The 14285-nt window shown below is 41.8% G+C and overlaps 2 protein-coding genes across 4 annotated transcripts in view; one reads left to right on the top strand and one right to left on the bottom strand.

Annotated features, from left to right (window-relative positions):
* Positions 1–882: 882 nt before the first annotated feature.
* Positions 883–7843, top strand: LOC139415812 (uncharacterized). Its single transcript, XM_071163924.1, has 6 exons — positions 883–1022; positions 1925–2032; positions 2163–2302; positions 2533–2629; positions 6668–6792; positions 7023–7843. Exons 1-6 carry the CDS (start codon positions 938–940, stop codon positions 7218–7220), a joined length of 753 nt encoding a protein of 250 aa, XP_071020025.1. The 5' UTR covers positions 883–937; the 3' UTR covers positions 7221–7843.
* A 466-nt stretch (positions 7844–8309) lies between these two features.
* The window catches only part of LOC139390383 (VPS9 domain-containing protein 1-like), a 31836-nt gene continuing 25860 nt past the window's right edge, over positions 8310–14285 (bottom strand). For 2 of the 3 annotated variants that reach the window (XM_071137542.1, XM_071137776.1), the window contains exon 16: positions 11593–13540. The gene's annotated coding sequence lies outside the window, so the exon portion shown is untranslated. Of the gene's footprint in view, positions 11419–11592; positions 13541–14285 lie in introns of those variants that run through there. The other variant, XM_071137691.1, reaches the window with a different exon arrangement.

The raw sequence follows: 14285 nt of genomic DNA, 5'->3' as shown, positions 1-14285 counted from the left end.
GCCATTTGTTTGTCACCCATAGTTAAATATGTCTTCTCTTCTGTCATATCTTGTTACGCTGGAAGACTAAATAAAGTAGTTCTTACCTTCTTAACGTCTTACATCGATAGAATGAATGCATGAATCTAGTTAACACCTGTAAAGTTGTCTGTTTCGTTTAGGGAGGGGGAAAACGCAATAACTCAAACAGTGAAAAGATTGGTCCTGTGCAAAATGTCCAATGTCATCAGTTTGACCGGTTTTAAGGGAACGAAAAGCTGAGAAAACGATGAAGCACGTTTCTGATAAGACTTAAGTTCATATTGGGCGCATATGTTATGTGGTTGAAATACTGTCTGCTTCCATGACAGTGTCAAATATAACACATTACATATTCTCAAGAGATGCTGAAAGAAAGAAATCATATTTCTCCACTCCTGTTCCCGAGACAAAATTAACATTCGTTGTATCATTTTACAGCAAGACATTCATACCTCTGCTGGATTTAATATTATATTACGCTACACGTGAGAGGTCGTAGGCCTACAGCCAGTGTCCAGATTTCAGTAACTATTCAATTTAACTCATATGAACTTAATTTAGGAATATTATGTTTATTCAAGGATACAGGGACAATCCTGAACGGGATATCAAAGGTGCATGTAAACAGTTTATCCCGAATAAGACCCTAAGCGGGATATCAGCTACTATCCGCAATACTGTTTGCATGTAAATGTAGTCATTGTCGTTCTGAGAGAGAGAGACCAAATCAGTTAGGTTTTGTGGGTTGTTCTTTCACCTGATACGGGCGTGGCTTCAGTGACACTGGTAGAAGGGCGTAACTGTGGCCGCTATGATTTGTTTAAAGGTCCCGGGCGGTACAAAATGCTCTCTATGGACTCAGACTGTCAGTCTCATTAAAACTGTTCATTTGTTCAGTCCTGTGGACCTATCCAGCATGTCAAACGCTGACAGAGTTGTGTTAGCTCTCGGTGGAGCAGGAACAGTGGGCTCTGGAATAGTTAAAGCACTCCTTGACAAAGGTAAGATGTCCTCATTGAGTTAGGGAGCATTTGGAGTCTGGGAACCGATACACCTGCGCCAAGACAATGCCTCTGCCCACGATCAATGGGCCGGATTAAGTGATGAAATTAATCTAAAAGGTCCTGCGTGCAAAATATGTAGGATAGGCTATATATGAAGAGGTATGTTAAATTGTGTGCCACGTGACATTTTACGCATGTATGGCCGTTGTCGGCTGGATCAGCATGGCTCTGCTGGGAAGTTAGTTGATTTGTGCGTTTCTCAAGGTATATTGTTGGGTAATATATGAAATAAACATTTTAGTAATTGAGACTGCACGGAAAATAAGGATTATGGCGGTGTCAATGTGGTTGTCATGAGTGCATTTGCCCGTAAAACAACTGGCATCTCCTTTACGCACATAATTCAAGGTGTGATTCTCTTAAGAATATTTGAAAACTTGACGTCATCTTGAGGTTTTAGGAATTGAAATCCAACTAGCAGTTAACCTCAAGAATAATGTTAAAAAACAATATATTTTCTCTCGTCAATAGTGCTGGTAAAAAGGCTTAGTCTAGACACAGGTTCGTCGGGAAGCCATAGATAATAAATGTATGGTTTGGATCAAAATGTCACGACGCTGAGTTAATTGATTGGTATTGCCCTTTTGGATGTACTTTTTGTTAGTGGGTATCATAATTTCAATCATGAATTTGTCTAACCACACAGTCTCCTCAAGTGACAATTTAATGATTATTTTTTTCTTATAGTATAGTAACATGACATTTTACAATGTTATATGAAACAGAGTTCAAATGTAAGCAGAACCATCTACTGCAGTAAAATTGCCCTTTTGTTTGCCATGTGTCAGTCACATTTGATACATGTCCTGATTGTGACTGTGTACTATACTTGTTTTAAGGTTTCAAGGTGGCGGTTATCTCCAGAGACAACAGCAGGTTGGATAAACTCAGGGGGTTTGTTTCTCCCTCCACCAAAGACAACCTCACCACTCTAGTGGGGAATGTTGGTAATACTTCTTGTCAGAAACAATTTTACATCGACACATTTTACAAGTGAGACTATTGTTGAAGGTATCCCATATCCCCAAAAGGTAGTGTATGGAAATACCTCTCAAACTCTGTTACTCTTTTTCTTAGGTTCAGAGGAAGGGGCAGAGGTGGTCAAGCAGGCCCTTCTGAAGTCTGTTGGCAAGGTGACAGACATTGTGTCATCTCTGGGTTTCAGCTGGTGGCAGGGTGGACCTCCACATAGCCAGACTCTGAAAGAACTACACTGGGTGAGTCCTCAACACAACTCAGACTAATCCATGATCCAGAGTTGATATCATCACCATTATCTTTTAAGCTGCCATGACTTCATTGTTTTTAAGCCTCACTCCAGTCTTCCTCTCTTTGCTGTCAGTTCCACATCTTTCTCGATTTTCCTCTCGTGTTGAATTCGCCACCTCTCTCCCTCCTTTCTCTGTATTAATCTATTATTTTCCTCATTCTTCTCATCCACCCATAGGTGATTGAGACATTGCTGTTCAGCACCTTTGTATCATGGAAGGTCTTCTTTCCACTGGTGAGAGATGACCCCAACTGCACCTACACCTTTATCACAGGTGAGTCTCCCACCTGGGCCCCTCCCAACATCCCAGCCAGTCAGTGCCGGTTCCAGGCACAAGTGACATAAGCGGTCGCTTAGGTGTCTCAATGTATTGGTGAGAGTAAGATTAGTAGAATGCACCAGGTGTAATTTTGAAATGTGGTTGTGCATCAGTAGTTTTTCTTTGTCAGTTACTGACAGTCACTCAATTAGCCATGTCAGCTTACAATTTTTAGATTGGTAGTTAGTCTAACCAGCTATCTAAACTTGTAGTAATTATGGCCAAATACCGACTGGGCACCCAGGGCACTTACCCAGGGGCCCTGACCTCCGGGGGGCCCCCATTGATTTGTTCGTCATTCTCACTCAGATATCATATTAACATGGCATAAGCCATGGCAACGTGTTGAATTGTAGGAAATTGTCTGCCGTTTTAAAGCGAATCTCTCTGCCCCATTGCAAAATGAGTAGAATTGCATAACATTTGTTATAAAGTTGCAACACTTTCTCTCCGCCCCATGGCAAAAAAAATATAATTGTGGAAAATGTGCTTTAGCAGTCCAATTCAGTTTTTATCTCAGTATCAAATCATTTCTGGTAACAATTAAGTACCTTACTGTGATTGATTTTAAATTTAAATGGTAAAAAATAAACACAGCTTCTTAGCAAAGAGCAATTTCTCAATAAATAATTTTGCTAGGACTGTCTGGGAGTGGTCTAAGTGGGGAAGGGAAAACTGAAAATTAGCTGTTATTGGCAGAGGTTTGGAACTCTCTTTCTTATTGGTCAAAAAACGAATTCACTGCATGGTGATGTCACCATGGAAGGCCAAAACTCCATCCCACCAAAACAAGCAGTCTTTTCAAACAGCTCTTTCACTAAAAAGGCATTATCATCATGTTCACAATGTCACAGTATTATTCCAACCTCCTAAGGTAGAAATACACTACATGACCAAAAGTATGTGGACACCTGCTCGTCAAGCATCTCATTCCAAAATTATGGGCATTAACATGGAGTTCGCGCCCCCCCCCCCCTTCCTGCTTTAACAGCCTCCACTCTTCTGGGAAGGCTTTCCGCTAGATGTTGGAACATTGCTGTAGGGACTTGCTTCCATTCAGCCTCGAGCATTAGTGAGGTCGGGCGATTAAGCCTGGCTTGCAGTCGGTGTTCCAATTCATCCCAAAGGTGTTCGATCGGGTTGCGGTCAGGGCTCTGTACAGGCCAGTCAAGTTCTTCCACACCGATCTCGACAAACCATTTTTGTATGGGCCTCTCTTTATGCATGGTGGCATTGTCATGCTGAAACAGGAAAGGGCCTTCCCCAAACGGTTGCCACAGTTGGAAGCACAGAATCGTCTAAATTGTAATTGTATGCTGTAGCGTTAATATTTCCCTTCACTGGAACTAGGGGGCCTAGCCCAAACCATGAAAAACAGTTCCAGACCATTAATCCTCCTCCACCAAACTAGGCAGGTAGCATTCTTCTGGCATCTGCCAAACCCAGATTTGTCTGACAGACTGCCAGATGATGAAGCGTGATTCAGTACTCCAGAGAATGTGTTTCCACTGCTCCAGAGTCCAATGGCGGTGAGCTTTACTCCACACCAACTGATGCTTGGCATTGTGCATGGTGATCTTAGGCTTGCGTGTGGCTGCTCGGCCATAGAAACCCATTTTATGTAGCTCCTGACAACCACTTACTGTGCTGATGTTGCTTCCTGAGGCAGTTTAGAAATCGGTAGTGACTGTTGCAACCTAGGACAGGATTTTTATGCACTACGCACTTCAGCACTTGGTGGTCCCATTCTGTAAACTTGTCTGGCCTACCACTTTGCGGCTGAGCCTCTGTTTCTCCTAGATGTTTCCACTTCACAATAACAGCCCTTAGTTGACCGGGGCAGCTCTAGCAGGGTAGAAATTTGACGAACTGACATGTTAGAAAGGTGCAATCCTATGACGGTGCCACGTTGAAAGTCACTGAGCTCTTCAGTAAGTCCACTCTACTGTCAATGTTTGTCTATGGAGATTATATGGCGGCGTGCTCAATTGTATACACTTGTCAACAACGAGTGTGGCTAAAATAGCTGAATCAACTAATTTTAAGTTGTCAACATACTTTTGTATATATAGTGTTCAGACCCCTTGGCTTTAGCCACATTTTCTCATAGCCTTATTCCAAAATAGATTAAATTGTTTTTATCCCTCATCAATCTACACAAAATACCCATAATAATACAGCAATAAGTTTTTTGAAATGTTTGCAAATGTTTTAAACTGTATAAACGGAAATATTATATTTACATAAGTATTCAGACCATTTTACTCAGTACTTTGTTGAAGCACCTTTAGCAGGGATTACAGCCTTGAGTCTTCTTGGAGATGACGCTACAAGCTTGGCACACCTGTATTTGGGGAGTTTCTCCCATTCTTCTCTGCAGATCTTCTCAAGCTCTGTCAGGTTAGATGGGGAGTGTCGCTGCACAGCTAATTTCAGATCTCTCCAGAGATGTTCGATCTAGTTAAAGTCCGGGCTCAGGCCGGGCCTCTCAAGGACACTGAGACTTGTCCCAAAGCCACTCCTGCGTTGTCATGTTGGAAGGTGAACCTTCGCCCCAGTCTGATGTCCTGAGCGCTCTGGAGCAGGTTTTCATCAAGTATCTCTCTGTACTTTTCTCCGTTCATCTTTCACTCGATCCTGACTAGTCTCCCAGTCCCTGCCGCTGAAAAACAGCCCCACAGCATGATGCTGCTGCCACCACCATGCTTCACCGTAGGGATGGTGCCAGGTTTCCTCCAGACCTGACGCTTGGTGTTCAGGCCAAAGAGTTCAATATTGGTTTCATCAGACCAGAGAATCTGGTTTCTCGTGGTCAGAGTCCTTTAGGTGCCTTTTGGCAAATGCCAAGTGGGCTGTCATGTGCCTTTTTACTGAAGTTGCTTCCGTCTTGCCACTCTACCATAAATGCCTGATTGGTGGAGTGCTGCAAAGATGGTTGTCCTTCTGGAAGGTTCTCCCAGCTCCACAGAGGAACTCTGGAGCTCTGTCAGAGTGACCAACGGGTTCTTGGTCACCTCACTGACCAAGGCACTTCTCCCCTGATTGCTCAGTTTGGCCGGGCGGCCCGCTCTAGGAAGAGTATTGGCGGTTCCAAACTTCAACCATTTAAGAATGATGGAGGCCACTGTGTTCTTGGGGACCTTCAAATGCTGCAGACATTTTTTGGTACCCTTCCCCAGTTCTGTGCCTTGACACAATCCTGTCTCGGAGCTCTACGGACAATTCCTTCCACCTCATGGCTTGGTTTTTGCTTGACAACAGTCAGACCTTATATAGACAGGTGTGTGCCTTTTCAAATCATATCCAATCAATTGAATGTATCACAGGTGGACTCCAAGTTGTAGTAACATTTAATGATGATCAATGGAAACAGGATGCATCCAAGCTAATTTTCAAAGGGTGCAAAAACGTATGTAAATAAGGTGTGTATTCAGAACCTGTTTTCACTTTGCCATTATGGAGTATTGTGTGTGTGGATTGCTGAGGAACATGTTTTATTTAATCCATTTTAGAATAAGGCAATAACGTAACAAAATGTGGAAAAAGGGGAGGTGTCTGAATATTTTCCAAATGCACTGAAAACATAACACAGAAAAATAATGTTTTTGACTGCACTGGGCCTTTAAACCCATAAAATCTTATTTACTCCCCATTTCAAAATGTGTAGAATTGCAGGAAATTAACTTAAACTCTCCACTGTCAAAAAGGGGGGAGGCACTAAAATATTTTGCCTCGAGGTAGGGGGCCCTCAACAAAATCTCACTTAGGGCTCCCAAAAGGCTAGAGCCGGCCCTGCAGCCAGTACAGTAGTATATGTCCTTCTGAGCATTATGTGAAAGTGATTGGACCTTTTGCCAAGTTTGAGTGAGAGATGGGCAACACCTTGTTTTGAGGAACAACCTTCTTCCCCACTTGATATAACATGATTTTTCTCTTTGCACTTGCTGAGTATAACTTGAGTGTTATTTGGCAGTGATGTGTGCTGTGCCGCAGGTGGTGCTGGGGAGAAGCTGTTGATGCCAGGTACAGGGTTCCTGACTGTTGGCGCTGCCAGCACCCTGGCATTTTGTCAGGTATTACGAGAGGAGTACCCAGAAGTACCCTGCAAACTCAACCAGGTTTGGCCAAGATCCATAACATGAAACTCCCATTGCTTGGTTAGATAGTTAGCTGGGGTATCAGTTGCAGTACTTGTCTCAGTCTGCCCAAAGAGCAATTGTTGATAAAAGTTGTCTGCAACATTGCGATCGTGAATACAACATTCCCTTGCCTTGTTTGCGGTTTCATATACCATAAATTGACTATCATTAATCAATGCCAACTGGCTTCCATTCTCTTGCTCTTTTAGGTAAAGATCAACACAGGTGTGGCCCCTCCAGAGCGTGTGGCTCCTGGTTACCTGAATCACCTGGACCTTGGTGAGGCTGTGGCCACATTGGTGGAGAGAAAGAACACCACCCACACCGTGTTCCCTGTCAACTGCCCGGCAGACTTAAAAACTGTCATTCTAGAGGGTAACCTTCAACGCTGCCCCTCTCTGCCATAAATCCCTGCAGATTATCAATACCATAGTGCTCGAGTCATTCCACATCCATTTTATTCTATAGTCAGTTCATGTGGTTTTCTTTGCATGTCAAATTATATATCTGTAAGGAAAATGTCGATCTTTATGTGACTTCATACCAGCTTCTGCACAGTCCTTCATTGTTCTAGTGTTCATACACTAATAACAAGAACATAATGCTCAAATGGAACTGTGCAAGTGCTTACAAGTGTAGATTATCTAGATGCACTCTGTTGGGAAAGTGCAGAATGACTCTAAGATGTAAGCATTTCACTGTTAGTCTACACCTGTTGTTTACGAAGCCTGTGACAAAATGTGAGGCAGTAAAAGATGGCGGTACAGGGTCTTGGAACATTTGTGTCCCGTAGCGTGACTCTCTGTCCTGTTCAGACGCCCTCCCCTTTTATCTGGGTCCAATTATCTGGGATGGCACATCCTTAAATAAACAATGAAGGGGGAGGTGGGAGGTCCCCCGGAGGTAAAGAAATATCAGAATGCATGGTTGTCTTTGTCTACTGTTCTGTTAATGGCATGCATGCTTTAGCAGCAATAATGTATATTTGTCATGCTAATAAAAAAACTGAATTGTGTCGAGGCAACACTAACTAACCGAGTTGGGTCAGAGGTTGTTGTCGGTGGTTTTGTTTTGACTGTGTCGGCTGACAGCTCAATTAGGCCAACTTTTAATGAGCAGCGGGAGAGAGTCCGCCGGTCTTTCTCTCTCCATCACCCACACACAAACACATTAACACACAGTGCTTGACTTGGTGCCAGCACTGTTTATATTTAGGAACTCTACAATACCTTTGAGCTAGTATTCTATAGAGGTACAGGAGCTCAAGCAGTAGAACACTTGAGGTGCCAGTACTTAGCTCCAGTGAGCTTCTGCCCAAGTCAAGCACTGTTTACACACACTAATGCCGATATACCCTCCTGTATGATGCCCTTTCTTATTCTAATAGGAAAAGAGAACTGTCTTTTGTAGGGATAGGAGGGACGGTGGTGGACTTATAAGTTCTTACAAGGCAGAAATGAATCAGCTTCTAAAAGAGGAAGTAGGGTGAGAAGGGATTTTTTTTTTTTTTATGTATTACAAAATTAGAGCGATGTAACATGAGTATTTTAAGCGTTCAGTGGGTCACACAGGGTCTCCCGCCTAAAAGAGCACTATGCAGGTTGTATGGCACCTGACCTCATTTGACATATCACTAAGAGGCACTGAAGCTGTTGTAGACAATGGTGTAGTTCTGCATTAAATAAAAGGAACCAGAGCAGACAAATACAGCTGTCTTTATATATCATTAAAGTAATTCAATATGTACTGTAAACAATTGAAATGCAAATGATGAATTGCACTAGTTAAGTTTAAGATATTATTGCCTGGGCTGGACTTATACCTGAAGACACAACAGATCACTGAGGACAGACTGAAGTCATGGTATCAAGCAAGGTAGAACCGTTAAGAAGTGGGCATCAAATTTCTTTTCTGGTTTTCATAAAACATTGGACTGACTGATCCCCCTTTAAAACATGTGAATCAGTTAAGGGATTAAAACAGAAAAACATATGAGACCTTGGCAGTATCATGCTCCCCTTTCCGTGTGAGTGTAGCAAGTGCTTACCAAAGCTTAAGTTGTCAATTTAAAAAAATAACAAATGCCTCATATTCACAGGCCAAAAGACACCACAACATACAGTCAGGCTGAGAGACAGACTGGCAGGCAACAGATTTACTTGATACATTCTGGGAAACTCTGAAAATAACATTTTGAACATGTGCTCTTATCACTTAAGCACCTGCAAGTATTAGTGTTTCTTTGTTACAATGAATCTTAGTTACAATAATGTGGGTGGGTGTGTGTGGGGTCTGGTCCACATATGACAGACAGGGAAACAACTCAAGAGTGGTGTGATGAGAGAGCAGAGGGATTTGTCTGTTTAATACTGTATCTATTAAAATAATTGTTATTTGGTGTTTTTGGAGACCTTTCTGGAGGCTTACACACTCCACAGACTTTAATCAACATTGTGCCCAGCTCTGAGGTCAGGGAGAGATGGAGAGGACAGTTTGATCTCACGCCAGCATCGTCAGGGCATGGCCTCACACACATCTTATCAGATGATTAGTTCCCAATGTTGACATGAACAGTAGATGTCAGCAGGCAATGGGGTGACAAATGCACTGGGTAGCTGTCATTCATACTTTCCAGGCCACCTGGCATGGTCCTTTGGTGAGGATGAACCCACCTAACAGCTGTTGTCAAGTTCAGCCCAACGATCTCAACCTAGGGCTTCCTATTGCTGCATCCTCTGGTATAGATCACACTAGAGCCAGGACACTGTACCCCACACAGGGTTATAGGCTGATATAACAGGCCACCAGTAGACCTGGGTTCAAATACAGTGCATGTGTATTTTAATACTTGTTTATTAAATATATTTTATCTGGGTATTTTCAAATACATAGCAAAAAACAAGTACTTTTATTTGAGTTTTTGAATGGTTATTTGTAAAAACCAAGTAGTCAATCCATGGGAGTGTATTTGAGTCAGTGGGCTTGTTTGAGTGGTAAGGCTAAAGCAACCAACTGTTGACAAAGGTTGAGGAGTTAAGTAGGGGGAGGTGTATCAGTGACAACCAAAAGTCAGACACTGATGTGGTTTTCCAACAGCAAAGTTCAGTGCAACATGGCAGTGTTGACATTATAAAGAACATATTTTATAAACGTTGAAATAAACATGTCTCCAACCTCCATATCAAGCACTCACAACCTGAAAATTTGTTTGTACATTGTACAATCAATTGGTGAGAGGGGGACTCAAATATCACATTCATTTGTACATATCCACTGTATACAGAGTTGGTTCCTGTTTCTTTCATGTCGTTGGTCACATTTGTTGTGGGTCAAACAAAAACACCCAAATGATTAGCTGACAATAGTCAATCATGCAGGCGATAGCTGCTCATATTGATCAACTGCATAAACCTGCAGTCACAATTTCATGACCTTTGATCAGATGTTTGCAGTCAACATGTAGGCGCAAGTCAAACAATTTCTATCCCCATAATGCAACAAACTTTGAAAGGCAAAAGTAATCCGCTCAAAAACGCACCCAGCACAGTGTATTTACAAATACATTCCAATACTCAACTTTTTTTTTTTTTTTTTCAAATAAAGGTTATCTGAATACTTGTTTAGAAATCTATTGAAAAGAAATTGAAATAGTATTTGAACCCAGGTCTGGCCACCCGAGGTACAGACATTCCGCTGCTTCACCTCTAGCTCCTCCTGTACCTTACACCAGTGTTTCCCTACCCTGGTCCTCCAGTAACACTAACATTACACATTTGAAACCTAACCCTGGAGAAGCACACCTGATTCAACTTCAACTAATCATCAAGTCCTCACTGAGTTGAATGAGGTGTTTGTCAAGGGTTACAACAAAACTGTGTACTGTAGATTCACCTGGTCAGTCCATGTCATGGAAATATGCTTTATTTTTAAATAGGCAAGTCAGTTAAGAACAAATTGTTATTAGCAATGACGACCTACCCCAGCCAAACGACACTGGGCCAATTGTGGCCTGCCCTATGGTACTCCCAATCACAGCCAGTTGTGATACAGCCTGGAATCAAACCAGGGTCCGGTTTGATTCCAGACCCTTGATTGTGCCATTTGGGAGCCTACTCGGGTGTTCTTGCTTTATAGACTGTGTATAATGGATGTCAGCACCACACGGAGTGTGTACGTGTAATAGGCTGTTATGAGGGGAGGTAGAAGAGGGGTTGCGAGGATCTGTCTGGGAATGGAGCAGTGTATCATGCCAAGGAGGCTGGGACTGAGTAGTCTGTTACGGCATAATGGGTCCTGATAGGATCTGAGCTCTGACTGAGATTTCAGCTTGCATGTGTGTGACAAGGTAAGTGGACTTGAAGGGATTCAAGGGGACACACAATGAGCGCGAGTTATGCATTAAAGTTAGTCATCTGTGGTTGTCTGGACTCCTCCTGATTCGCATTGGCATGTTTTCGCCTCTGGTCCGGAAGCACTCTGAACAATCCAGCCATATGACCGTCAGTGTCTATCTCCCCTCCTCCCCGCCAGGCCTCCAGCACACAGACCCATCAGGTCAACACTGCCCCAACCGCTCTCTATGTCTGTTCTAAACAAATCTTCATCCTAAAGAAACAGCAAAACAATGCATGAGATTCTAGTGTCAGTCAAATGAGTGCAGCGGGGCGGGGCATGCAGCAGGGCTATATAAGGAGTTGGCTGAATGTTTTCACATTTTTGGAGTGGGCATATCTTCAGCAGAAGAGCATTTGAATGATAATTAACAAATTCTCAGAGGGACACTTTTCCTCAACTTCTTTATTGTTATAAACCTCCAGGACAACACATACACACACAGATATGCATAACCACCCAGACTAAGGCCCTCCACACAGATGAATGTCTATGGGGGGGTTCTCCAATAAAATAGCATCTTGAATCTGAGTCTAACCAACATACATGTTCATAAGGCTTCAAGAGCAAAAAACAACAAATACAGGTCATAATTAGTTGAGTCAATGTAGTGGTTCACATACTGTGTGAAATACAACAGCATTCCTTACATCCCATTATGTCCATTATATTATTATTTATATACTTCTCACATAAATATACACAGTACATATTAGCACATTTTTGGTGTTGCAATTTTCACAGATGGTTTCAAAAGACAATGCTGACAGGTGGTACAATTATTTTAGGATGTCAAAAACATTTTTACATCTTTTGGACCCATTCATTTCTTTAACAGACCAAATAAAAAGTATTAAATAGAAAACAAACAGCATAAAACAGTATGAATAAAAATGATACATTTAGTCAATAAACCAGGTATTAAGAGTTGTCCGTGCTCTAAGTTTTCATATAGCTGTGAGAGACAGGCCGACTATGTCAAAGGCGTTGCGTTACATCAACAAATGGTTGCGCTCTTCGTCAAAATGTGCAGTTTGGCATCAGATTGCAATATCATACGATGTGGTTAGCGAATATATTTAAACACCCATCTTGCCGTTGTGCAATGCAACTGCAATGTAGTCAGCCTGGAACGCAACCATTGAAGATCAGGCAGTGCTTTGAGTGACTGGTCAACTCTCAGCATGTCCTCTAAACACAAAAAAAACCTCTCCCTTAAATCCATCCCTATCCCACTTTAAACCTCAACCTAATACTGTACTGACACCAGTTCATGATATATTCTGTAAGTATAAAACATTGTTAAAATGTTCAACCACAGTAGCAAAACAATGAATATCTTATCTGCAAGTGCATGCTGGCGTCCACACTATTTCAGTGAATTAGTTTAACTGATGAAACTTTCAGAAGTGAAGTCAGAATTGAATTAAAAAATATTGCCAAAAGAGCGATTAACCATAACCCTGTGAGAATCCCCCCCTAGAACTCCATCCACCCAAATGCACAAAATACTTAAATATTTAGATATATTAAAAACTAATTTGACACTAAATTAGTTCTAATCATGGTCCTAAAATGTTTTGTTGGGGGGCCCATATCTCAATGTTGCATGAAATTTTTCAGAGGCATTGTCCCTACAAATTCTTGAATGAACACACATTCTCACGAAACACAATACTTAGCATAGTTTCAAATCACTCACATCAACCTAGTTCTTTAGCAACATGTGTGCATTACCTTAAAACATAACCTGAATGCAAGCATTAAAATTGAACTGGAATCCTGACATCTAAAATAAATTATTCTATTAATATTCTGTAAGCAGCTCCACAATAATTTATCAATTCATGCTTTTTTTTTGAGTTTCAAAAGAGAGACATGTTGCTCTATGGTAATACATAGTCATCTTTCAGACATTCATTTAATAAAATGACAGGGTCAGTTCCTAAACGAAAGCAATAAAACTGAGCAATATTGGACAACAGCATTAAAATATTTTGCAGACTTCAGGTTGACGGATGACAAAGCTTCAAGCACTTGACCTAAATGCCCCTCAATGGCAGTCATAAGCAAAGAATTTCCACATTGCAGCTAGTCCAGGTAACAAGCAGGCTTTGTCAAATCACCTGGGTGAACAGAAACAGAACTTGGAAACTAGGTCCAGCCCATCAGAACCATTGTTGCATAAATAAGAAAATGAATTTGACAGCCAAAGTCATTTCTTGCTCAGAACACTGAATTAAGTTGAACCGTAGTCCAGTCTGCAGCTAACAGGCACTGCCACTTCAGAGCACTGCAACACAGGGAATACTGGTTTCCATTTCAAAGAAGTAGCCTGAAATAGCAAACAACAAGCGCTCAATTCATTGGTACACAACACCCTATACACCAGCCATACTAAAGGTAGTCTGCAGGCCGGATCCGGACCCGGAACGGGGTCCATACAGACCGTGCGTCCAGACTTAAAAATATATATTTTTTTGGGGAGGGGGGTGGGAATTCAGTTGGGATTCAACTCCTGGTATCATATGAACAAACATGTAAAATCTGTAGAATCGCAGGAAATTAGCTCTAAAACGGCACATTTCTCTCTCTGCCAACAAGAGGAGTGAGCAGTTTGGGGACGAATGGATTGCAAGGTAAATTACAATATCCATCCAGACCTCTGCCACCTAGGAAGTTTGTGTAAAATAATATTATTTATATTAATAATATTTCTATATTATAATAATATTATTATTTCAGTACACCTGCTATAGACTAGTGAGAGCTACAATGTGTCCCGCTACCACATTTAAAGGACGCTCTTCCAATCAAAGAACTTCAATGTTCTTTGGTGTAGAAAAGATGCTATTCACTTGCTCCTAGGTTGCATTCCGATCCTTTACTCCTCTAACCAAAGTGTACACTTGTTCACACCTCCTCATGGAGTTAAAAACATTGGATTAGCATAATCATGAGTTAGGGAGTTTCCCTTTTACATCAATCCTTGTGATATCCATGAGAGAAGGGTAGAGAATCGGACTGCAGCACTAGCCTGCACCACCATGTTATGTTGAAGTGTAGTAACGAACCCATGT

Source organism: Oncorhynchus clarkii, chromosome 1, assembly GCF_045791955.1.
Source record: "Oncorhynchus clarkii lewisi isolate Uvic-CL-2024 chromosome 1, UVic_Ocla_1.0, whole genome shotgun sequence".
In the NCBI taxonomy this organism is placed as follows: domain Eukaryota; kingdom Metazoa; phylum Chordata; class Actinopteri; order Salmoniformes; family Salmonidae; genus Oncorhynchus; species Oncorhynchus clarkii.
This window is presented reverse-complemented; position numbering and strand designations above follow the sequence as displayed.

Coding starts and splice junctions, on each gene's coding strand:
- LOC139415812 (XM_071163924.1), top strand. CDS start 938: ATGTCAAACGCTGACAGAGTTGTGTTAGCTCTCGGTGGAGCAGGAACA. Junction 2,033..2,162: donor CACTCTAGTGGGGAATGTTG/GTAATACTTCTT, acceptor TCTTTTTCTTAG/GTTCAGAGGAAGGGGCAGAG. Junction 6,793..7,022: donor TACCCTGCAAACTCAACCAG/GTTTGGCCAAGA, acceptor TTGCTCTTTTAG/GTAAAGATCAACACAGGTGT.